Below are 26,880 nucleotides of genomic sequence, written 5' to 3' on the forward strand. Positions count from 1 at the left end.
CATTCTCACATTTAAAATACCTAATACAGATAAGAGCGAATAAATAATACATATATATTAAATATATTATTTTTCAGTGACAGTTGGAAATAAAGAAAATAACTGGAAACATGTGTAATTGTGTTATATCGTGATATCATTAACGTGATATAAATTATCGGTTCCCAACCGGGGGGTCCTGCCACCGCACCTTCAAGGAAATCCTGGGGGAAACCCTGTGTTTGTGTTTCAAATGTAAAAGCAAACTCTTGCTCTTCATTTCCAGGGGCAATCTTGATGAGAGCTAGTTTCATCATAACATTTTTGATGGTTTTAGCTACTACACTTGAGAATACTTTATATAATACGTCTATAGTTTTTGAAATGTTTCAGATTTACTGACCTTCACTTCTTAAAGCAATATTTATCTTTATATAGTTGAGTAGTTCCTGCTCCTCATAATCTGGATTAGAACATTACTCAAATAGAGCTACTCACTGTATACCTGTAACTCTACCTCTTCACTACTTTACAACTGATGCTCTCAAACACTTTATTAAGATACGAGAAATTCAAGTAATTAACTCTTGATGAGTTCAGCACAGCTGTTAACTGAAAGCCTGAATTCCAGGTGACTCTACCTCATAAAGCTGTCATCTAAAAATACATTTAAATTTGTGGTTGTAAGAGGACAAAATGTAAAAAAGTTCAGGGAACTCTTCATTCTCTGCTCAAGATACAGTGGCTTGCAAAAGTATTCATACCACAAGAGGAAGTCATGCCTCTTCTGTGTGCATTTAATGCCGGTATGGCTGTGCATGCACAATGTACTGCTTCACAGAAACTTTTTTTTTTTTTTTTAAATAATAAGTATCCTAGCTCAATAAACCCAGTCCCGATAACACACCTGATGTGCCCTCCGAATATGTCTGTGATAGGGGTGCGGATGAAGTCAGCCTGGCGGGTGATTGAGGTCTTGTTTCTGGGCCCAACCTGCTCCCACTCGTCATCACTGCCCTCCTCCCCATCCTTCTCAGCTGGGTCCTCCTCAGCAGCCGGGTGAGACCCCGGCCCATTGGGTGTGGAGGCTTCTGCTTTTATGACAAAATACATTTATACACTTTAATAAAAGCCAAATATGCTCTTACATTCTATAGTATAAAGTACAGTGTAGTACATTATAAAATAAATTATAGTAAAGGGTGGATAAGGGCTGTTTGCTGATTTCCTTGCTCTACCACTAAATAAGATGTGCTTCAGCACAACAAGCACAAAAGTGTTTAAGAACTCCACCCTACAGGACCAGAACTGCTGAAACTTAATAGAATCACATAATATAGCAGTGTTATTACAATAATAAAACTATGACAACTGCCTAAATATCGCAATATCGATACTGAAAGATATCACAGCTAAAAAACAAAATATTGTTTATTGCAATCATTGCAATTTTAACAGGCATAGTAAAAGTAGTTTTACTTTAGTACAGGACTAGTACCATCTCAAAGTAAATTTTAGTAATGAGTTTCACATTTTTTTTATGTTCATAATTCAGTTTAAAATGTGAAACTCATTAAATAAATGTATTACACAGTATATACAGTATTTTAAGCATTTTAAGCCAATGAAAACCCAACAATCTGAAAATGTGTCTCAGAAAATGTGAATATTATATAAGACCAATTGGTACTTTTGGCAGTGTGCCAAGTCCTGCTGGAAAATGAAATCCACATCTTCATAAAAGTTATCAGCAGAGGGAAGCATGAAGTGCTGTAAGATTTTGTGGGAAAACAAATCTGCACTGACATTGGACTTGATAATAAAACACAGTGGATCAACACCAGCAGATGACATGACTCTCCAAACCATCACTGATTGGTGGAAACTTCACACTAGACCTCAAGCAGTTTGGACTGTGTCTCTCCACTCTTCCTCCAGACTCTGCTCCCTTGATTTACAAATGAAATGTAAAATGTACTGATGATCAGTGATGGTTTGGAGAGACATGTCATCTGCTGGTGTTGATCCACTGTGTTTTATTATCAAGTCTAAAGTCAGTGCAGTTTTGTTTTCCCACAAAATCTAATAGCACTACATGCTTCCCACTGCTGCTGACAACTTTTATGGAGATGCGGATTTCATTTTCCAGCAGGACTTGGCACACTGCCCACACAGCTAAAAGTACCAATGGGTGTTATATAATATTCACATTTTCTGAGACACTGATTTTTGGGTTTTTATTGGCTGTAATAGATCATTCATATGAGTTTCACCTTTTTTTTAACTGAATTACTGAAATAAAGTAACTTTTCAATGACACTGGCACTGTACAAAGCCATCTATATAAAAAGAGAAAGTATTTTGCCTTGGACATTCAGTAAACAATAAAATAACCTACTCTCTTCCTGTGGAGAGATGAGCTTCTTCAGTGCCAGCATCTCCTCGTGCAGTCCGTTCAGGGTGAAGCCCAGATACTCCTCCGCGTCTTCCTGTCGACCCTGCAGGCAAAGGGAAACCAGAGATGCCCACTAATTAGCAGACACCACTGACAGACAGACAGCGTGTCTGCGCCAGCTCTGACTCAGCACACACACAAACACACACACACTGTACCGCATTACTGCAGGTGTACCGTCTGATACGGTTCTCCTGTTCTAAACCAGCTCTGATTTCACTTCATTAGAAAAGCATTCGACTCAGCAAAAGGAAGTTTCTTGATTATTCTTCATGAAATAAATGAAGCAGAACATGTTCATTTCTAATTACAAACACTAATCAGCCAAAACATTCTGTACTTCAGAAGAAACAGTAATTCCTGATGTGCTTTGAGTTTTTCACATGGGTTTTGCAACTCCTGGCCAAAACATCTGACCACAAGAACACCCAAGTGAAACAAGTGTTTACAATCTTTTGATTCAACAAATTAGGGAAGCATTGATACCACATTTTCCCAACAGAGTTCGGGTAGTTGTATATTTTAGTACTCGAATAGCTACCAATAGCGATACAGATACCTACTTAGATTAATGAAATCAGAAGCTGGACAATGGCGTATATTTTGGCAATTACAAAATGAAGAGCTTTAATTTAGATTTACATGATATATTACATAAAATATTGGACTTAGAAATTAACCTGAGATTTGTCATTTTATTTTTCAGAGACCTCAAGCAATAGGATTAAATAGATTTATCTGATATATTTTTTTAAAGCAAAAAAAAAAAAAAAAAAAACAGTTATAAGGAGATTGCATATTCCTGATCGCCCAGTATTAAAAGAATGGATGATTATAGTATATTAATGGTATATTCTATATAGGAATACAGAAAATTACATTTGCTATTAGGCTGCATATGTTGAAATCTGTAAAATGGTTAAAATGGACAGTTTAAATAAAGAGCAAAAGACAGATTTCACTGAAACAGTAGTAGAACAAACTACTATTCATAAAACATGTATATATTGTATTTATTATTTGTTTCATTTTATTTTTACTGCACAATAATTTAAGGCATCCTCCATGTTAATAGTTCTGTATGCGTTTCTTATGTTAAAGGCATACAAATAGTGATAGTGATATCAGAAGTGATAAAAGAAAAATTGTATGTCAAATATCAATTATTGGAAGAACTATATTGACATTTTACTATATATAAAAAAAACGGTATATGATAACCGAATAACCAATATTACACAAATATATATATATATATATATATATATATATATATATATATATATATATATATATATATATATATATATATATATATATATATGCTGATGTGCACTATAGGACTCTGTGGTTCGGCCTAAGCTTTTGTTCTTAATGGCTTTATTTTTTCCCCTTAAATTACTTTTACTTTAATACTTTAAATAGTTTTGAAACCAGTACTTTTTTAAACACTTTTACTTAAAGAGTAAACAGCTTATATTGATTCTCCAAATTCTACAGAAGTATTTTAAACCCTACTATCTATACTTCTACCTACAGAGTAATTAAGAAACATCTGACATCTTTGCCAAGCCCTACAGTAAAGCTAAATTACTCATTGGCCTCTCCCTAAAACAAGAAAAACACCAATACTTTACCTTTTCTGAAAGGCTGGATTTGATGAGGGTGAGCAGTCTGTAGATGTATGTGGGCTCAAAGGGAGTGCCTGGTCTAATATCTTTTATCATCTTCTCTCCAGTAGCTGTAAAGCACAAAAAGATACTTATACTTATTGCATTTGTGTATAAATAACTAATCAACCTGAAACAGCAAAGACAAAAGACCCCGGGGTCACAGAAAGGACACTAACCTTGTTGTTTGGCTTTGGAGGGGACTGGCATGTTGCTGAACTCGTTCACAAGCCGGACGCTGGAGAAACAACAGAAGATTCACATCAATCAGATCATTTATGCCACCAAGAAATGTTAAGCTGTAAGCTATAGGATAGTGTGTGTGTGTGTGTATACATTTTTTTTTTAATTAGTGCTGGGTGGTATATCAGTCTATTCGGTGATGTGAGAACAGCACTTTATCTGTGAAGCTCCTGCTGCTGTTCCTAACTGTATGAGTGCTGCTGTTTTCTATTTTACTTGAACAAAAACAAACAACCGAAGCTTTCGAACATATCTACTCAAAGAAAAACAGGAGTGGAACATGATCCTTAAAGTCTTTTGTCTGGTCTATTTTCATAAAAAAGGTGACCTGGTTTGTAAGGTGCATTAAACAATACCAGTACATCGAAGTGAGAAAGGGTGTTGTCATGTTTCCCTTCTAATGGGGAAGCTGGGGAAAGCACCCCATTAGGAAAAAAGATAAATCAAATTATGAATAAAAGAAAAAGTTTGAAAGTCAAACGAGTGCTGGAAGTTAATCTAGACAGATTTCTCTCCTGAAAATCGTAAGCTTAGATATTCAATGTTTTGTCTAAGGGTGAGTTTTCTGTGAAGTTTCTCCAGCAGTAAGGCTGGGTGCAGCAGCATTAGCCGCTAATCTTGAATGTTCTGGTAACCCAGGGCTCAATCAGATATATAGTGGTCGTTCCACGTAGCTTGTATTAACGCGGTACACACCCAGACTACAGTCCAATATTCTCGTCTTTAGCGACTAATGCTAATGCTGCTGCACCAAGCCTTAGTGCTGGAGAAACTTCACTGAAAACTCACCCTTATAACTCTATACTTCAGTGGAGTGGAGTCGATTTTTAGGTAAATTAAAGGATTTTAACTGTGCCTTATAGTCTGAAAAATATGGTAATCGTAGTCTGTGTATCGTAATATATATAGTATTACTAAGTTCTTTCCAATACACAACTCTAGTCTCTGCTCAATACATAAAGAAATAAATCTGTAATTGACAAAAGCCAGGACTTACAAGTTATCCATCATTGGTGTGGAGGTGCAGGGCCGCTGCGTCTCACTGAAGATGGGAATAGACTTCATCAGATGATACATTGGGGGACATGCAATCAACGCCTGCAGGGTCTTTCACTCAGAGTCAAGGGGGAAAACACAGTGAACAAGACAAACAACATTCACACAAACCAACACAGGCCTCGGACACAGCACAGTAAAGGATACAGCATTGATATAGCACCAGTTTCCCTTGTTGATCAGTCCTCTCGGTTGTAAAGACACAGGTTTGTGTACCAACTTCACATTCTCGATAAGTTCTGACAGAACACCAGAGAAAAGATCATGCAAAAACTGATTTGTTCAAGTTTTAAGAGATAAATAACAGAAATAAACATATATAAGATGTCCCAACAGTTCCTGCCTCTGTGACACATGACTGATACTCATGAAGCCGGTGCAGGTAAACTGGGAGGACACTGTTCCACGCCTAGGAAGGGAAGCAGTCATAGGAACACAGCTCCCATGGTAACGTGGAATTATGGGTAATAATGCATGTATTAAAGCTGCACAATACATTGATTCAGCAAAATCCTGGCAACACAACTCAACTGTTACATTGTAAGACAATGCAAAATAAAGAAAATTAAAACCATACAGTTTGGACACATCTAAAATTCATTGTTTTTCATTATTTTAAAATGTTCTTCATTGTAGATTAATACTAAAGTCACCCAAACTATGAAGAAAAACACAATGAAAAAGAGTTAAACAAACCAGAATATGTTTTATATATTTTAGATTTAGATTTAGAAGTAGTGCCTCTTGCTTAGATGAACGTTTTGCCCATCTCTGCTGGATTTTCTCAGTCAGCTTTATGAGGTAGAGTCTCCTGGAATTCAGGCTTTCAGTTAACAGCTGTGTTGAACTCATCAAGAGTTAATTACTTGAATTTCTTCTCTCTTAATAAAGTATTTGAGAGCATCAGTTAAAGTAAAGTAGTGAAGAGGTAGAGTTACAGGTATACAGTGAATAGTGAATATTTGAGTAATGTTCGAATCCAGATTATGAGGAGCAAGAACTACTCAACTAAGTAAACAAAAAATAACTAAGAAATTAAGAACTTTGTATCATCAAATGTAGTCGCAAAGACCATCAATAATGTTTTGATGGAACTGGCACTCATCAGGACCACCCCAGGAAAGTATTTAGTATTTTGGTTTGTTTAACACTTTAGTTACTACAGGATTCCTTATATATGTGTTCCTCCATAACCTGGATGAATTTAGTAATTAATTACAATATATGAAAATTATGTCATAAAAAAAGCATAAAACAAAATAAAACATGCGTAAATACAGCAATAAACATGAAATAAAAAAAATCTTACTATTCTTAGGAATTTCCTTGCCTTTCTCTCATTTTTCCTTTTTACACAGATTCTGATTCTTACAAATAACAATTTTGCACTTTAAAAGAACACAGTAAATATAATAAAGTATCAGAAACAAAGACACTTCTTAAAAACAAGCGAAAGAAAACTCTTGTGAAAATATTACTGAATGAGGCCAATTGATAACAGCAGTTGCTGGTCATATGCAATTACATCACAACACAATTACATTCACGACATGTTGCACAAAATAAAACTTCATAAAAACCTCACAACCTGCTGACATCAACATTTCTCAACATTACCCATCATGTTTTCTTAATAAGAGCCAAAATGTGCATCTTTAGTTTTATACTGTACTTAATACAGCATGCTCCATACTTTATTCTAGGTTTCTTAAAATATTTGCGCACTTATACTGTATATAAGCTACTGGAACCCTCTGTAATTATTACACTATATCAGTATAATTACTTCAGTTGGTATAAAATAATCTGAAAAATATATTAATATTGTTATTAACAACTCCTAAAACAATACATAAAGAAAATCAGCTATTGCAACAGCCCTATCTGGTCATTTGTTAAACAGAGGCTCTTGAAAAAAGGGAAAAAGCCCAAATCTCTTAAAGGTGTCACTGATAGAAGCAAGACAGAGATATAAAAAAAAGCAGGAGGAGAATAAAAATAAACCTGTTTTGGTCTCTAAAAACAGAAAACATGACAACCAGTGCCATATCTACATGTGTGGAAAAACAGCTTCAACAGGTCATAAATAATCCTGCAGATTTGCTGTGAAGGTGGAAAAATCCATTAGAAAGCAGAAAATTTCACTTTCGAGAAGTTTAAAAACTCCCTATTTTTCCATATCTTAAGCATGTTGACATCTAAAGTAACAAAACAGCAAAAAAAAAACAGAGGAGCAGTGAAACACATCCATCCACTCAAGCTCTGGATAAAGAATGAAAAACGAGGAAAACCAATCACTGAAACAGTAGATTAGAAGAGAGTACTGCCATATAAGGAATGGACACACTCTTCCGACACAACATAAAAACATGCTGAAGGAAAGTGTGTTTCAGGCCACTTTTACAGCCCCAACCTCTTACCCAACCCTACTGTTATAACAGACTGGCTCTGTAAATAAAGCCCTGCTCTAAATGCATTAGAGTACTCAGAGAAAACCACATCTGCAACCCGAAGCCCGATAAAAGTCAGATAGTAGCTGCGGTCCAATCTGAAGGGAGCTGCCCAACTAGGCAGCATTTTCAGGCAGCATAGGCGCGCTCCCGAGAAAAGGACTGTCCCATTCGGAAGGTAGCATGTGCTGCCTACCTGGGCAGCTGCCTTATTTTACCCCGATTCTGAAGGCAGCGTGAGATGTATCCTTCACGGCGAAGGCAATCCCATGATGCATTTCACCAGATCAGAGTTCCAGCGCTCAGATTTAAAAACATGGCGGACGGAGCCGGCACTGCCACGGAGTTTCTGTACAAATGTAAGTAATTCCCTCCTGTATTTCCACTCACCGCTGCGTGGGTTTATCAAACTAGCATATTTTAGACTGTTTTAAGTTGTTTTCCATCGTTGTTTTCGCCTGTACTTCATTTAATGTAAGACCTGACCGGCGGAAGCTACCGTTAGCTTATCGCGCTAATTTACCGGGTAAGCTAACATGCATCTAGCCGACTTACAGAGTACCAAACGCGGCTGCAGCGCTGAGGAAACCCCCGCTAGGAAACAAAGATACCCTGGCCGTCCAGTATAAAAAGTTTTAACTGTTTTAAGTCACTGTTACGTATAACTAAGTGATTTACTGTGTAAATAGTGTAAAACTGTAGAATAACCTGTAATTCAGTGATTTAATGCGTAAACAGTTTAATTGTTAGAGGGAATAACTAGATTTACCTGTAACTGAGTGATTAATTGTGTAAATAGTGGAATTATGAGCGTGTTCTCCATAAACCACTGTTACTAATTCAGATTTATTTTTTCCACAGGGATGAACGTGGGCCGGGGAAGGTGAACTCTGGTCAGACCGGCTGGAGGCAGCGTTAGCTCCCTTTATGAATATAATTTTTTTTCTTTGAATGTAATAAAGTTTTCTCTCTTAACATTATTTTTGCTTGCTGTGTTTTATAGTCACTATGCTTATTGCAGTATCACATCTCAACTAGTGGGTATGTGTAAATAAATAAATAAAAAGTTTATGAATCATGTGTTTTATGCAACTAAAAGGTAAAGATAAATTAGCTGACTGTGTATGAATGTACTATATTGTGTGAAACGTAGCTTAGTTTGATAATTTAGCTCTGATGGCTCATACAAAATATTTATTATATTATGGTTTCATCACTCATGCATTTCTATGAAGCATCTAATCAAAAATAAATTAAATACATAAATAAAACTGACCATACTCTGAGAATTAAGTGAGGAAAAGTGTATAATTAAAGTAAATCATGAATATTTAAATATCTGTAATATTTGGATGAGTAAAAGAGAAATAGCTGCCGCTGCATTGAGATTTATCCCGAGGTAAGTGATCATTAACTTTAGTTTTTTTATAAACAGCTCACGGGCACAGCGCGCTAGACGTGATGACGTATGCTGACTCCAGAGCGTGTCCCGAACGCGCTGCCTTATAAGATCCCTTATGGGTGAAAATGCTGCCGAACGAGGGAGCTGCCTTTGAAGGCAATGACTACCTAGGCAGCTCCCTTCAGATTGGACCGCAGCTAGTGTCAACATGTGTTCAGCAAATCAATATAACAAACATTTATCTTCTGCCATCTTTCCATTCATAAAGACAGATTTGCTTACTGTTACATAAACTCATGAGAAGAACATGACGAAATGATTATCTGCATTGTTTATGTGACGAGTCAAAGGTATCGTATTTTAAAAGATTATACAGTATTTCCTTGAACGTATACTTACTGGTGTATTTTTTTTATACATAAGGTGCACTGGATTCTAAGGTGCATTTTAAGCGACAATAGTAAGGAACAAGGGTGTTGCCATGATGGTAATCTACAAAAACGTTTATTTGGGTGAGTAAAGCTCTTTTGTTTATTTACAGTAAGCTTACAATTCCAATATTCTTTTAAAATGAGGTTGGCAGCACTTAGTGCTATTAAATGCCGCCCGATACAGGTAAACTGAGAAACCCTGAGTGTTACAGCAACCCAGAGCGCTATCAGCTAGCGGTTTGTCCCATGTCGCTTGTTTTAACATGGGAAACCGTGTAGGTAACAGTTCAATATACTTGTTTCTGAACAGTCAAAGAGCTGCTGTTAGCTGCTAATACTAATGCTGCTGCTCCCAGCCTTAGTGCTGGAGAAACTTCACTAAAAACTCACCCTTATAACACTGTACGACAGCAGAGTGGCTTTAATACTCCTTAATATCTGACTGGTAGAGTTCATACATAAGGGACAACGGATTAAAAGGAGCACTCCTTTTAATTTTTAGTTTGCCTTATAACGTGAAAAATAGAGTGATTTCAAATACAAATATGAACAAATTTGACCATTTTATCGCAAACGTATCATGAATATGGTCTTAAAGTGTGTTTTCACCAGAAGATAAATGCAAGCTTACTAAATTATTTTTCGTCAGAAAACTTGACCAAACATTCTAATACAAAGCTACTGAACAATACTGGATAAACTGACTTTGCAATATTTAGTTGTTTTGAGATACACAGCACCAGCCCTAAGTTCGGACACGCCTCTCAATGTGTTTTCTTTTTATTTATGATTTTTTTTATTGTAAGTGTTATATTGAAGACATTAAAGCTATACAAGAACACATGCAGAATTATTTTGTTTCATAAAAAAAAAAAAAAAAAAAAATTATTTGTCCTCCACAATCCCAACCGAGATGGTGTTTTGTGGTGAGTTGGCATGAGCTGGAGCTTTACAGCGTTAAGAAAAAGCAGCAGGTTTTGTTTAGCACCTCCAGGAACTCCTTTAAGAGCCACTTAAACCTAAACTATATATATTTTTTAATAGCCAAAATGTTCCATAGTAATAAAACATACCAGTCCTGTTAATTTTTTGCTAATCTTTTCTAACCTTAAAAAAAAAAAAAAAAAAAAAAAAACACTGTAACGCCCTCTCAGGTTCAACTGTGCTATAGACACATCACAATATGCAAAATAAATCAATCAGTAATACCACCCCCCTACTGACGTTCAACCATCTGCGCATCACCCCTATTAGAGGCACACTGCTGCTGCTGCAGATCAGCCAATCAGCTTTCCCTCCTGCCCTGCCTCTAAACCCATACATCAAACAGTGCCCCTACCCAACTACCCCTAACATTTTATTTTTTGCCTTTTTTAAATTTGAGCTGAGGGAGTGGCCCTGGGTCACTGAGCTGCATCTGAAACAGCTGTCTGCACACTTGCTGCACCCGTTGCTTGTGTATTTAATGAAAGGCTTTTTTATCTCTCTAATAATTTACTACAGATTAAATTTGCCGAAAATAAAATGAGAGATATGCTTTAATCAGCATCCTACAGCAGTAAACTCACTCATACAGGAAATGTGTACTCATGCTGAGGAGTCACATCTTTTATAACGCTTACACAGCAGTGCAAGAGAACTGCTTTCTGAAAAGAGTCCTGCTGCCACCCTGTGGACAGCACAATCCATTACAGGTTCAAATGTTTCTGCTAATGTCTCTCTCAATGGTTTAAAGAAGAATAAAAAATTATATACAACTTTTGTTAGTCTCTATAAATGAAAAATGGAGAAAATAAAATAAATTTAAAAATAATTAGTTAATACATTTTATCCTTCACCACAATTTCCATGACAGAATACCATTATTTAGGAATAGATCATATTAATGAGCATGGCACAGGGATATTTTATCATGAATTTCATGCCACAACTTGCTTAACCCAAAAGGAAAGTTAACATAAATTTTTCATTAAAGATCTACAAAAGGCAGGTTATATTCGATTACTCTAATCTTTGATACATGGAGTGCAATTATTAACATTACCACATGTTAAATCACTGACATCTAATATAAACCATATAATAAAGTCATACAGCTCAACTTCAATCTCAGGCTTTTGGTGAAAATAACTGTTTTAAATATTACAATATTTTACATGCACTAGATGAGCTGGATGTGCACATTTGCACATCTTTAGAGTAACTACACTAGGTAGCTGATTCCTCATATCCAATTTAAAAAGAAGCGTTGTGCTTTGTGGTTTATAAGGCACCGGCTTTCTTTCTTTTTATAAATTACTATTTTTTTTTTTTATTTAATACAGAAGCCTATAATAAAGCAATACAGGAACACCCATATTAGTTGACCAGGTTTAGATCAGGGGATTGTGGAGGACAAACAGTTTATTTTTTTCTGTTTTCTACAAAATTCCATACGTGTTCTTTAATTGCCCCTTTAATTGCCCTGTCTTCAGTATTAATCTACTTCTAATATAGAAAATGAACTTTTGAATGGTATTGTATGTTGGTTCAGCATTAGGTTAAACCCAGTATGATGTTAATTAGGGTTCACAGCCTCATTAAAAAAAAAAAAATGCAGTTCAGCATAAATATAAACACAGAACAATAACCTGGCACATAGGACACAAGAAACACTTTCAGGTTACAAGATTTTTACCATCTACTCAAGAGCCCTTGCTGTATAGATACCATACCTGCCAATTTAGGGGCCATTGGATCTTCAGAGACAGGAACCGGGCCCTCCCGCGCTTCACAGACCTTCTCAGGCAGTTCAGTGGCAGCCGGCGACACCGCCACAACAACCGGCGCGTTTTTCACTTCTACGTAGGCCTGAGGGCCTCCAGGCAGAGGCTTGGAGTTGTGGAAAAGGCTGGCCCAGGATTTAGGGGGGTTTAGGGCCGCAGACGCTGAAGGCGGAGCGGGCGAAGACGCCAGCTCGGCCGCAGCAGGCTGGGCCTCGGAGTCTGAGGGTGGCGGGAGAGGGGCGGAGCCTGACTGGGCCTCGTCTGTCTCAGAAGAGTCCTGGAGTCTGTCGGCGGCAACTCCTCCATTGGCAGGGGACGACTCCAGCAGCCCGTTAGGCTGGCCCGAGCCCTCGGGCCGGCCCTCATCAGTAGTAGCAGTAGCAGAAGCAGTGGCGGCCACAGCGGCGGCAGTGGCAGCAGCAGCAGGAGGAGAAAGAGTAGGAAGGGAAAGGGGCGAAGTCGGGCAGGGGCTGTGCCCGCCGCTGCCCTGCAGTTCGGGGCTCTCTAGAGCCAGTGGCTCCGCATGCTGCTCTGCAGTCCTGGCTGCCTCTGCCAGCCCGAAGCTCTGGCTGCTCTGAGAGGAGGAAGAGGAAGACGACGAGGAAGCCGCGGCGTTACTGTCTGACAAAGAGGCAGCTCCACTCGTCAAGTCCAATGAGGATTCATCAGGGCTATCACAAGTCCTCTGACTGGGGGTGGTGGCAGCAGCAGGAGCTGCTCCCAGAGCTGTGGATGAAGTGGAAGTGGCAGGGGCGATGACGGGGGCAGCGACAGGGGCGGCGGCAACAGCTGCAGAGACCAAGTCGGTCCCTGGCAGCACCTCACCAACCATGTCCTCAGATGCCAGAGCTGAGGCACCAAGGGCATGTCCATTCACCAGCCCCGAGCCTGCTGCCACACCATCCACAGCCACTAAACCGCTGCCGCCACTGCTGCCAACGGAGCCCTCCAAGTAGTTGTAGTATCCCGGCGGTCGTTTTTTCTTTTTCTTCCGCTCTCGCTGGCCCAGACCGCCGGAGACCCCGTCCAGGTCAGAGCAGGCCTGCTGGCTGTCCAGAGCCGAGGCCTCGGAGTCGGCGCAGTCCACAGAATTAAAGTCGGCACCATCTGGAATGTCGGCGACGTCGGGCACGGCCGTGGGCAGGGCCTTCTGAGCCGGCTGGCAGCCCAGGATGAACTCGGGAGCCTGAGGGTTCAGAGTGCTGGAGACTTTGTACAAGGGGTCCTTCATGACCACCGGCTCCGAGCTCATCACCTCGTCCACACCAAACTCGATGTGCTGGTAGTCTTCTCCTGCAGGTTACACATCACACATACGCAAATAAGACTCGTTACCATTTAATGAGCCATTAACAATTAATAATAACCTTAACGGAAACCTCAAATTAAAAAAAAAGTCATATAAAGAAGAACAACCTTACCATTAATATTAAGTTAATATAGGGCTGGCCAGAACAGTGTTCTACAGGTTTAGAAGCTTGTAGGATTGTTATTGCAGTTAAAAACAACATTAATGTATTAACAGCAGGGGTGTGCCATATATCGTACTGTAATAAAAATAAATACATTTTATATATAGTGTTTTGCCGTTTATACGCGAAAACTATATATGCTACACATTAGTTTTGTGGTTAAATTACTATTTGTTACATATTTCTATTTTTTCTACTCGTGTTCAACTACCATTTTCAACAAAATCAGGGCAAGTTATTGTTTAGAAAACTGAAAAAACATAGCTACTGCTTTTATTATACACCATACGCCTGAGTATAATAATTTGGGTGGGTGAGCAAATACTTTAGGCAATATAGTGTATATATTAGGGGTGTGCAATAATATCGGCAATATTTTTTAAATATCATGAACGATAATATACCATAAAATATGGTGCCACCCGTAATTATCACATCAGGGTACTACTAATGTTTTTTTTTTTTTTTTTTTTTACACAAATCTGATTAAAAATATCTTGTATTTTTTAATATCTCAGTTAGGGGTGTGCCACATAATATTGTACGCAATAATAGTTTACTTTTATTTTACTGCTGTAGTATATTCATAAAATGATGATTTTTTTTTTTTTAATTATTGCTTTGTCATATCACCAAGAATATCGTTATTGTGAAAATACCATGAAATATTGTGATAATATTTTTGAGCCATATCGTCCATCCCTATAGTGTATAGGTATTAAATTATTTTAAATTTCCCCAACCCCAAATCAGGCCTCAGTCCTATCGTTAGCATGGTCCAAATCCTAAACTAAGCAGTGTTTAACTATCTCTTTTTTTCTTAATTTTACCGAATTATTATTAACTGAAGATAGTTATGAATAATTAAGACCAGCCCTATTAAAACATACAAATATTCCATATTGACAGTAATCATTGCCCCATTACCCAAAGGCTAAGGTCAGTCTCATTCACAAAAGTGGCTGCTGTGCTGTGATGCAAGAAAGTGAAGCAGTAAGAGACGGTTTGAATGAATCTAAGAACTGGGTTAATGATTACAAGTCAAATTAGGTCAAATATAATACTCGAGTTATAAACGATAACCAGCTCCAAGCCACCAAAAAATAAGTCACCATGGAGGGAAAAAACAGGGTTACTGAGTTCTGTGTAGTAAATTAAGGAATAAGAGCCAGACTTTGCAGTCTGCCATGTTCTCTGTTAGTGTTAATTCAACAGTGTTCATTCCGTGAGAGAGAAAGAGAAGGGAGGACATTTATTAGGCTATTAGGGGTCAATAGTCAATATATCTGACAGAACAGGAATGCTGTTTTTAATGGTTTATATGTTAGAACTCCTCGAGGACTGCCACTCGACCCTGCAGCAGCCATCTTCAAACTTCAGTTTCATTCGGTAAGTGAGGAAGAGGAGGAGGAGGAGGTGTATTAGCAGAAGAATGTCCAAAAAAGAGAAATAATTACTGTATTTTTCGCACTATAAGGAGCACCAGATTATAAGGCGCATTTAAAGAGACACTATAGGTAACTTCTAATTCAGCAAGTCTCACCAAGTTATATAGAGCTAGGCTAAGTAAACAAAACTGCAATAAAAAAAATACTTTCTTTTAAAGTCAAACGAGCGCTGGGTGTAAATCTACACAATTCTCTCCTGAAAACTGTTTATTTGTCTACATTCCAATATACTCATCGTTAGCGACTAACGCTAATGCTGCTGCACCCAGCCTTAGTGCTGGAGAAACTTTCCAGAAAACACACTCTTATAAACACTGTACTTCAGCTCCTTAATACCGGACATACTCACCTCTGAGCGACGAAAGAGCTAGTGCGGTTAGCAGCTAATGCTAATGCTGCTCCAGCAGTGCTAGTCCTGGTGATTGAGAACTAAACTGAAACTCCTGTACAAGTACACTTAACTTCAGCAGTGTGGCTTTACTGCTTCTTAAAAGGAGCATGGTTGGGCACGTGCTTGTAAACGCACGTGTGGAAAGCTTTGCGGCGCAGATATTTCCAGTTACAGCTGGATTCACGCTTTTAATCCCAGATAAAACACTCCTAATTACCTTTTAAAAACCTGATTAAAGGGCCGGTTACTGTTGTTTTGCTGTTTTTCTCAGGTTTTGAGGGCTTTAAAATTGCAATATATATTGTCGAAAAAAAGGACATTTGCAATGTAAAATATATGTTTCCAATATTGTGCACCCCTAATTTTAAATGCCCCTTATAGTGCGAAAAATACGGTAATAAATAATTATATAAATCATCACTTTAAAAACCTCAAGTCAACTCCAAGCCTGCTGTGCAGATGCATTTACACGCCAGAGAGGAATCTGTTGGCATCTAAACATGCAAAGCTTCAGATTATCAGACAGGCAGAAATCAGAGGGAAGGGTTCGAGGTCGACAAAAAGGCAAAAGTTTAGAAAGCAAATCTCAGTGTTTTAGAATGGGCTGAAGTTCTGCAGCGTAAACAGGAAGAGTAAGGCACTGTGCGTCAAACCCACAACTCACCGCAGACCTGCAGTCTCATAGATTCCGTAATGTACGGCACAGCAGGAGGGCAGTAACCTCCTAAATGATTGATACAAATCAGGGTAAATATTAACAGTAATAATGTAACTGTAATTGTTAGAGATGCACCGAAATTAAACGGTTTGGGCAAAACCGAACAAAATCTGATTTTTCACTTTTTCCTACATTGTAAATGAACAATAAAGTCATCCAGACTGTGAAGGAACACATAAGGAATCATGTAGTAACTTAAAAGTGTCAAACAAACCAAAATACTCTGAAGAAGCTTCCTTTCCTGGGGCGGCCTTGATGAGTGCCAGTTCCATCATAACATTTTTTATTTGGATAACTCTTTGGAGCTCTTCACTGTATACCTGTAAATATACCTCTTCACTACTTTACAACTGATGCTCTCAAACACTTTATTAAGAGACAAGAAATTCCAATAATTAACTCTTGACTAGTTCTGCACAGCTGTTAACTGAAAGCCTGAATTCCAGGTGACTCTACCTCATAAAACTGACTGAGAAAATCCAGCAGCCAAGATGTGTAAGGCTAAGCAATATAAAACAGATTTTTGTTAACTAAATAATTCCATACGACTTTAGTATTAATTCACAATGCAGGACATTTTAAAATAATGAAAAAACACTGAATTTAAGTCGTGTCCAAACTTTTGACTGGTACTATATTTTGCCACTTTTATCACAATAAACTAAAGAGACTAAATATAATTTTAGCAGTTACAAAACTTCAGTTTAAACATGAAAAATGTAATAAATCCTTTAAAAATGATCCCAGCAGAGCACAATACATTTACCTCAGCAGAGTGCTGAACGATAATCTATAATTATGTAACATAAAACTCTTAAGAAATAGTAAAATATTTGTTCGCAGCATTTCTCTGACTGATACTCATTATAAGACGTGCATACCTAGCAATTTTTCTGTGGCTTTTATATGGCTCAATATTAAAATTATGATTAAATTGTATCTGCAGAAAATAAAAAATACATATTAAAACGTAAAAATATATATTTTTGGCTGTATTATCCAACCCTACCCTCAGTAGTGCAATTTTAATAATGGATTTACTGAAGCAGTGATTTTCCAGTCAAAAAGAACGTTTTTGATATTAAGACTAAGTCAACTCCACTAATGTTACTATCCTAGCCCTGTACAGTTTTTATTATTCATTCTTTGGATGAATACTTTCGGTTGCCAAATATTCGGTGCATCCCTAGTAATTGTGTTTTGCTGGCACTTTGTGGTTCAAGATCAGGTTCGGGATCAAATCAGGACAGAAGAGTAGAGGGCATACTGAGGGCATATTTAAATATCTTATTGATTAGGATGCAGGGTGCTCAGGCATTGAAGAGGGAGTCTTTTTTAAAGTCCCTCAAAAAAGTGGCAGATGTGTGGTGTTTCATAATTCATATATAAATCAATTTCTTAAGTTTGCTGGGGCAACTGAGGTCATTGCTCAATGCTGACAGAATTAAATCATGGAAATGAAGTAATGACCTTACCTGAGTTATGGCTGACACAGGAGACTTTATCATTGAAGGGGGGAAGCTGTTTATTTAGGAGACAGAAAAGGAACAATGAGAAATTCAGGAGCAATGACAATGAAGCTTAACGTAATTAAGATCACTTTAGCATTAATCATTATCACAGAATCTTCAGAGAGGGGGAAATTGACCTTAAAGGCTTTTTAACGCCACTAAGATTTGACAGTAAGCTTAGTCCTATATTGTCTGACAAGTAAATTTTTCAAACAAATATAATACAAGTTGTACACTAATTTAAACTGAACTCTTCTTACTATGAATCCAGAATAAAGTTTGCCCAAAAAAGTATACTAGTGCATCTCAATTTCTTTTTTATATCATTAAAAAAGTTCAGTTCAAAATGTGAAACTCATATTAGATAGATGTATTACACACAGATTATGGTTTACAGCCAATGGAAACCCAAAAATCAGTGTCTCAGAAAATTCAAATAATATGCAAGACCGTTTGGCAGTGTGGGCAGTGTGCCAAGTCCTGCTGGAAAATGAAATCCACATCTTCATAAAAGTTGTCAGCAGCAGAGGGAAGCATGAAGTGCTGTAAGATTTTGTGGGAAAACAAAACTGCACTGACTTTAGACTTGATAATAATACACAGTGGATCAACACCAGCAGATGACAGACATGTCTCTCCAAACCATCACTGATTGGTGGAAACTTCACACTAGACCTCAAGCAGTTTGGACTGTGTGTCTCTCCACTCTTCCTCCAGACTCTGCTCCCTTCATTTACAAATGAAATGTAAAATTTACTGATGATCAGTGATGGTTTGGAGAGACATGTCATCTGCTGGTGTTGATCCACTGTGTTTTATCAAGTCCAGTGCAGTGTTTTCCTAGAACACTTCAAGCTTCCCTCTGCTGAAAACTTTTATGTAGATGCAGATTTCATTTTTCAGCAGGACTTGAACACTTGAACAAAAACCAATCAACCAACCTTTATCTTCACTCAAGATTACATTGAAGGCATTTGAGAGACAGACTGTATGGTCTATCAAACATAACATTAGGAGACATCACTGCAATCTGACAAAGGAACAAATGTTTATAAAAGCCACCACCTTAAAAAATAAGGATTTTATCCACATTACCTCAACATAACAGCGAGGAGTCACAAAGAACTGATTGAACTCGTCCGGGCTGAACTCCCCGAAGATGTACTGCAAAAACAAACACAGAAAAACTCATTTAAATGCACATAATTCCACCCATAAAAAAAAAGTTAAGGATAAAAAAGAGAAATGGGTAAACGTTCAGCATGCTGACAAATCTAGAATATTAAGAGCACAATTTGGACACAGTACATCGAATTCAGTCCTCTAAACTGTCAGCAGCTGTCATTACATTTGGTTAAACTGTTATTAGAGAAGGACTACTCATATAGCTGTGATTTAAATATACCAGACAAAATGTGGAAGTGTGTGTGATGCAGAATTATGAGCAGTCTGACACGCACGGGTGAGTTTTATCTGAATGCACTGCAGCATCTCTGAGAACATCTACAGCCTGTAATACAGATTACAGCATAAAGAGAAACACCACAGAGAAACTCGGACCAGGTTCGACTTTAATACTGACAGTCTGATATCATCTGATTATCAGTTTGGGTTAAAGTTCAGCACAAGCTGAAAAGTGATGAGTCATGTAGCATTAGCATAGCAATACGGCCCCCACATGGCCCACTTCACAGGAGAGGGAGGGAGGGAGAGAGAGGGAGAGGGAGAGAGAGAGAGAGAGAGAGAGAGAGAGAGAGAGAGAGAGAGAGAGAATGTATACAAAAGAGAATAGAAGAAAGATACAGAATGAGAAACAGTGTGAGAATGAGACATTAAAATTAGAAAAAAAAGAATGAGAAAGAATGGGAGAGAATAGGAGAGAAAGAATAATAGAGAATATGAAAATGAGAAATGAGAATACAAGAGAGAGTATACAAAAGAATGACAAAGAATATGAAAAAGAATACAAGAGAGCATACGAAGAGAATATGAGAGAGCGAGAGAGAGTGAGAGAAAGAATATGAGAGAGAGAAAAGGAGAGAGGGAATACAATTGAGAGAATACGAGTGAGAGTAAGAATGAGAGAAAGAGAACACAAGAGAATATGAGAGAGAGAGAGAGAGAGAGTGTAAGGGAAAACAAGAGAAAATATGAGAGAGAATACAAGAGAGAATGAGAGAACGAATACAAGAAAACCAGATAGAGAAAGAGAGAATACAGAAAAAACACAGAATGAGAGAGAGAAAATAAGAGAAGGACAGAACGAGAGACAATGAGAAAGAGAAAAAGAATATAAGAGAAAGAGAATACGAGATAATGAAAGAGAGAGAGAACGAGAGAGAGAACGAGAGAGAGAGAGCAAATACAAGAGAAAATGAGAAAAAAATACAACATAGAGAAAACCAGAGAGAGCAAGAGAGAATACGGAAAAAAAACAAACAAAAAAAACAGAATGAGTGATATCGCGAAAATAAGAGAAACTGAGAGAATGACCGAACGAGAGACAATGAGAAAGAGAATGAGAGAAAGAATAAGAGAATGAGAGAGAGCATGCAAGAGAATATGGATGAACAAATAAGAGATAGAGATTATATATTTACATATAATGGTGTGATATTCTTGGCAATATGACCAAACAGTTTCAACAACATTTAAAAAAAAAATCAAGAAGAGACTACTAAGAAAAAGAAAAATGTTTTTAGTGTAAATAAGTTCAAAAAATGCAGTGGAAACAAAAGAACATTTAAATATTTCTTAATTTCGTACACAGTAACTTGCCTAGACCCTAATTTCGTAAAAATACTAAAACATAATACATACATAAAATAAATGCAACACAAATACAGTAATTTAACAAAGAAAAAGCGCATATTTAATGCATGCAAAATAACCGCAAAAAGTATCACTGCTCAAAATGGCACTATTTTAATGATGGAGTATAAACTTGTATGGCATAAACTTGTATTAAAATGTAAATATTGGGCGCCGAGTGGTCCAGCGGTCTAAAGCGCTGCCACTATGAGCAGGAGGTCGCCGGTTCGAACCCCAGCTCATGCAGCTTTGCCATCAAGCTGCCGGCGTCAGAGGGAGCAAAATTGGCCCTGCTCCCTCTGGGTGGGTAGATGGCGCTCTCTCCCCACATCACTCCTACGGGGATGTCTGCAGCACAGGGCGTCTGTGAGCTGATGTACTGGAGCCGAGCCGCTGCGCTTTCCTCCAAGCGCGCTGGCTGCTCGGTAATGCTGCATCAGCAGCAGCTCGAAAAGAAGCGGTGGCTGACTTCACATGTATCGGAGGAAGCATGTGCTAGTCTTCACCCTCCTGGTGTGTTGAGGTATCACTAGTGATAGGGGGAGTCCTAATGAATGGGTTGGGTAATTGGCCGTGTAAATTGGGGAGAAAATGGGAAAAAATTAGGAAAAAAAAAAAAAAAAAAATGTAAATATTAATAATAAAATTGACGATAACAGTCTTTTTTGGGCACTTTTGACAAAATATGCTGCCCTATCAAAAAAAGTCATTATAACAGGACCACAGTTAATTTCTAGAACCTGCGGTTTAACAATTTTAAATGCAAAAACTGATTTTAAAACCAGAATTGGCTTGAAAACTGGTCGGGCCAGTAACAGACTCTTCTCTCCCGCCGTGGGAAAACCGATTGATAAGAGTTCCATCAACACCACCGTCCCATGGGGAGGATCCCGGAGCTGGCATTTCTGCATTCTCTCCACATTTCTGCTGCTCTGTATTTGTTTAAACAGCTGGAAAACCAGCGCTGGAGTCTTACTGAGGTTTCATCCTTAACATACTTCACATGTAGCGTCTGGGCACACGCAGCGTCCAGATGCCGCGTGAGAATACGCCGTGGTCGCAGCACCGGTAGAAACTTCACTGTAGAAAATCCTATTGGTTCCAACTGAGATTAACCCCGGGTTTCTCTGGCCTACAACAAATCTTATCACCAGATGACCTTCCATCAGTTACAGAGCAGCTACAGAGCGGGGGACGCTCAAACTCATTCATATTAACCAGGGAAGCTCTGCTTAATTATCTAAAAATCAATCAATTTAATAAAACTCAACCAAGTTTATATCGGTATATTTGAATTCTGTAAAACCATTCTTGTATTATTTTCTCACTCACTCTTTCATATAGGATTTGTTCAGCAGAAGCAGCTCCACACTTTCCCCTCCCGCTTGCCAAACTTTGTTTCCATAATTTCAAATTAAAAGCCCTCTGAAAAGTCCTAGAATTTAATGTAGTTCCTGTAGATGTGCCAAATTGTATCGTACTCAAAAGCACACATTTTTGACAAGGCAGTAAAATGGTGTTTTCTATTAGTTTTGTTATTTACTGTATACTAAATAAGCTGCACTTTAGTTTTGTGTTAATTTTTTGTTTTACATTACTATTCTTTTAAAATATTTTAGAATTTTGTTATCTTTTTGTACCTTATACAAAATCAGCATTTTGATAAGTTACTGTTTATGAAATTGAGTTAAAGTGTGAATTCTGTGCCAATCCAAAATACCCACAATCCAATACTACACATGTATATATCTGCCATACTTATAACTTACAGAGAGACTACACACCCAGGTATCACTTTAGAGACAAGTCTAATTGACATACCTTACATTTTAGCTTTCAACCAACTGAATACAAACTAGAGCTTGGTGACTATTTAAAAAAAAAAAAATCTTGATATTCAAATATGAGCGATTCTTGATTACAATTAAAATTTTTAGTTCTTACTTAATTTTGTAATTAGTAAATAGACAACACTATTTTATGTAATGTTCAAACTATCGTTTCCTTTTCATTTAATAAAGAAGCAGCCCCATTCATCTGTCCACGCAGCTTTAATTTTTAACACAGTGCAAATATAACCTCCCTATATTTCACTTAAATATAAGGAAAAGTGTAAAATATATAATTCACTGCCAGTTCTTAATAGGTATATACTAGACAACATTACTAAATTAAAAAGTACATTATGATGATGTCCAGAGGAGTGTGGCTGTCATCTTTAATAATAAATGTGAAAATGTATCCCTAAAAAATGTTTAAGTTTAGAATTTGCCATTTTCTCATATTGCCACATTTTACATGTAAATCAGATTAAAACAGAAACTTTATTAATTAAATTAATGTGTTAAACCTCTCAGCCCTAATACGAAAATAAAAGTTTCTCCTGAGAAATGTTTGTGTAGTCCAATTGTAGTAGTTCGTCCAGAGTTTAAAATATTAGCCAAATTCACGCCGAAGAAATTTTTGGTCGTGCCAATATAATACAATTTCGAAACCATGCATCCCTAGAGATATATATGTTGAACCCAGCAGACATGCAATTTCAAACACTGAAAGTGCTTTATTTGTGATTTTCAGCCAAAACATTTATTATAAATAATATTCTATGCATCCCATTTTCCACCCTTGTCCTACGATATTCCGTAATGCGGAAAACGCGGACGGAATCACAGAATTGGTGATTTAAAGCGTAATTCAGATATAAACATTAGTTGTATCCCTTTGTTTTTAAACTGATCTCAATATTTAGTACCAAAGTACCAAAAATAGAAAAAATTATTTAAATGATACCAAACCACCAAAAGATGCTGGACCTTTTCCTGCTATTCTTACTGGTCATTTTAACCTTAGTGTGTGTCTGAGAATAGTGACCTCCCACTCCCCTGCAGATAACCTGCTTTCCACCAGCAGTCTATAATTAACTTAATCCCAATAGCACTACTAGTCTAACAGTCTGTCACTTACTGAGAGCAGCTCACTGCACTTTAGCACTAAACACTTAACTACACTCACTGCCCTGCAAGACCTGGTAAAACTGATACAGCATCTGATTATGGGCCAATAAAATGCTCCAAAATAAATGAGAATAAAATATTTGTACATTTACTTACATTAAGTATAAATAAGTTTTTTTTCTTTCTTTCTCCTATTAAGTGAGAATTCTTTAGGATCTGCCCATTTTTATTATTATTATTATTATTATTATTATTATTATTATTATTATTATTATTATGTTTAAGGTTATACCAGAGTGTGTAGTCTATCTGGTATAAATGTGTGTATAAGCCTGGACGTCATGGCCAAAATTGTTTTTTAGATAACAGTTTTATTTCTTAAATTAAACAATAAATAAAACATTGAGCATAGCAAAAAACTGCTGATATTTTAGCTGATATTTCATGAATTGTGGGTTCTGTGTGGTGTTTGAGTGTTAAATCGACTCACAAATCCAGTGAAATTTCAATCAATGATTTAAAAGAGCATTGATCAAGTCCATGTGATATTAGGTGATATTTTATTCCATACTAAGGAATTTCTTTGTGATCTGTGTGCTGTTGGGATGCTTTAAGAAATATATACACGATGGGTTGAGTGTAAAGTTGACTCATTGACTGAATCGATTCATGAATCGAGTGCAATTTGAATCAATAATTTAAAACATCGATTAAAAGCTCATGTGTTGACCGGGAAACTCTGAGATGACAGAGCTCTCCTCAGACACTGGATTATAGTTCAGAAGACTGGTTTGTACTGAAAACTGAGAAATAAAGCAGTAAACCAGCCACAGAAAGTTACTGGGATAGAAACTTTGAAGGAGAGATTATTATTGAGTGTTTTCCCACAATGGATTAATCATGAATCCTCACTGGATTGCAATGTCGCGGATTTCTCTCTAGTCATATATATGCTTTATGCTGATGTGTTGAGGCATTAAGGTGAGAAGACAGGAAGGTGCAATTTGTGTCAAACGTGCTGTACCTCATTAAAAGTAATCAGTGTAAAAATAAAGTGCTTCGAGCTTTACAGCTTAATATAGGATTTGTTAAGGCAGAAAGATTCCTTAACAGTTTTTTGCAATCGAGGTACTTAAATTACTCAAGAAATCATTTCACCTCTAGTCAGGTCAGTTTTCTTTAAGCACTGACAATATACTCATTATACTAAAAAAAAAAAAAAGCCAATACGATCACAAGGTTTATCACAATACGATAAACTATCAATATATATTGCCCAGCTCTAGTGTACCCCTAATTTTGAGGTCTGTAAAGAAAAAAAAAGAAAAAAAAAAAGGTTGGTAGGACGAGTTACTAGAAGCACTGCACCAACTCCTTCCCACAACAGGCTGGACGTAAAGAGTAAACCAGGCCTGGTAAACGTGGCAATAAATCCCCTCCACACACACAGCGCTGGCCACATGAAAGGGAAGCAGCAGAGAAAAGAAAGTGCAGCTCAAGCACATGTAACTCTATGCAACTGACCACTGCTGAAACGGCACTACAAGTGACAAACAGCGGCCTGTAATCCGACGGCCTCTGGGCGGTTAATACGGCCACAACAGAAAGAATGTCCCTTCGCCCGTTTCTGCAGGCGTGCCACACGTACCACACTAAGCTCCCCCTCGCTGCTCATTTGCAGAGGGGATTACCTCAAATTAGCCATCTGTATTATTTCAACATGCTGTGGTGACGACACACTCCCGCACACACACTTTACACTGAAGCAGAGACACAACCAGGGGCAAGGTTCACGAGGCAATATGGGCCATCATGAGTTTTAACATATTAATATGCATATCAAGCCAACAGTACCCAACTCTACAATTCAAAGTCTAGTTAAATTGCATTATATGCAATTAAACAATGCAACAGCTATGAACCAATTGAGGTTAAACGGTACAGAAACACACTAGTCCAGAGCAGAGCACCTTTCCTTTATTTACTTCCTTGTTCTGTCCAATCAGAGGAGAGAATGTTCTCACATGGTTTGTTGAAATGCAGTTTGTTTTCCTGCGTTTTAAGCTGTTTTAGCATAAATGACACCATCAATACAAGGCATAATTAGCCATCTGTATTATTTCAACATGCTGTGGTGACGACACACTCGCACAAACACTTTACACGGAAGCAGACACACAACCAGGGGCAAGGTTCACGAGGCAATATGGGCCATCATGAGTTTTAACATATTAATATGCATATCAAGCCATCAATGCCCAACTGTACAATTTAAAATAAAGTTAAACTGCATGACATGCAGCAAAAACTGAATAAAAAATAAAAAAAAATCATACTACAGCTATGATCCAATAAAATCTCTGCTGCTACTCCGGGTTAAACTGTACAGAAACACTATTCCAGAGCAGAGCACCTTTCCTGTATTTACTTTCTTGCTCTGTCCAATCAGTGGAGAGAATGTGTTCACATGGTTTGTTGCGATGCCTTATGTTTTCCCTGCATTTCAAACCATTTTAGCCTGAAAAACACCAGAGAAAAAAAAAGTTAAATTAGCCATTTCAACATGCTGTAGTGACGACACCCTCGCACATACCCTCACACACACTTCACACTAAAGCAGAGACACAACCAGGGGCAAGGTTCATGAGGCAATACGGGCCATCATGAGTTTTGTCACACATGTAGCACAAAATTGCACAACCGTGCCATCCTCTGATTTTACATGTATCATATAAATTCACCTATTCCCATCTAATGGGCAAAGCAGATCAAAGGAACTGCAGAAGTGCGATTTCATCAAAACCTTACCCCCACACATACAAAACGAGCCAAACACCTCAAGGCCGACAGGGTGCAGAGAGAGGGGAGTGGCTCCACTGGATTTTCAGGTTATTACACAATTGTGTACAACTGATAAAAAAAAAAAAAGTGCACCCTACAATCTACACATGCTTTTATCTTGCCTTCATCAATATTATTTATATATATATATATTTTCGTTTTAAAGAAATAAAGATAACCAGTTTTCTCTGCAAGTTTTATAAATCATCTGATACATATGTATTATATTAGATTTCAGCATAGGCCCAAAATTCCCACGTCAGTGCATTCTTAGTATTTAGGA

At 37.5% G+C, this 26,880-nt stretch overlaps 1 protein-coding gene and 1 long non-coding RNA gene across 5 annotated transcripts in view; one reads left to right on the top strand and one right to left on the bottom strand.

Moving 5' to 3' along the window:
* The window catches only part of usp10 (ubiquitin specific peptidase 10), a 54,872-nt gene that overhangs the window by 21,471 nt on the left and 6,521 nt on the right, over positions 1-26,880 (bottom strand). The window contains exons 2-11 of one of the 4 annotated variants that reach the window (XM_022670086.2): positions 19,087-19,155; positions 17,956-18,001; positions 16,427-16,486; positions 12,401-13,744; positions 5,551-5,642; positions 5,345-5,454; positions 4,284-4,342; positions 4,072-4,175; positions 2,378-2,477; positions 887-1,070 (exon numbers count right to left, since the gene is read on the bottom strand). In XM_022670086.2, the coding sequence (XP_022525807.2) occupies positions 887-1,070; positions 2,378-2,477; positions 4,072-4,175; positions 4,284-4,342; positions 5,345-5,454; positions 5,551-5,642; positions 12,401-13,744; positions 16,427-16,486; positions 17,956-18,001; positions 19,087-19,155 (2,168 nt within the window). Of the gene's footprint in view, positions 1-886; positions 1,074-2,377; positions 2,478-4,071; positions 4,176-4,283; positions 4,343-5,344; positions 5,455-5,550; positions 5,643-12,400; positions 13,745-16,426; positions 16,487-17,955; positions 18,002-19,086; positions 19,156-26,880 lie in introns of all 4 variants that reach the window. The other 3 variants (XM_049465416.1, XM_049465419.1, XM_049465417.1) reach the window with 3 other exon arrangements.
* LOC111196912 (uncharacterized) lies at positions 7,932-8,833 on the top strand. Its single transcript, XR_007424782.1, has 2 exons — positions 7,932-8,212; positions 8,715-8,833. It is a non-coding gene; the product is annotated as an uncharacterized LOC111196912 (long non-coding RNA).

Source organism: Astyanax mexicanus, chromosome 16 (genome assembly GCF_023375975.1).
Source record: "Astyanax mexicanus isolate ESR-SI-001 chromosome 16, AstMex3_surface, whole genome shotgun sequence".
NCBI classification, from domain to species: domain Eukaryota; kingdom Metazoa; phylum Chordata; class Actinopteri; order Characiformes; family Acestrorhamphidae; genus Astyanax; species Astyanax mexicanus.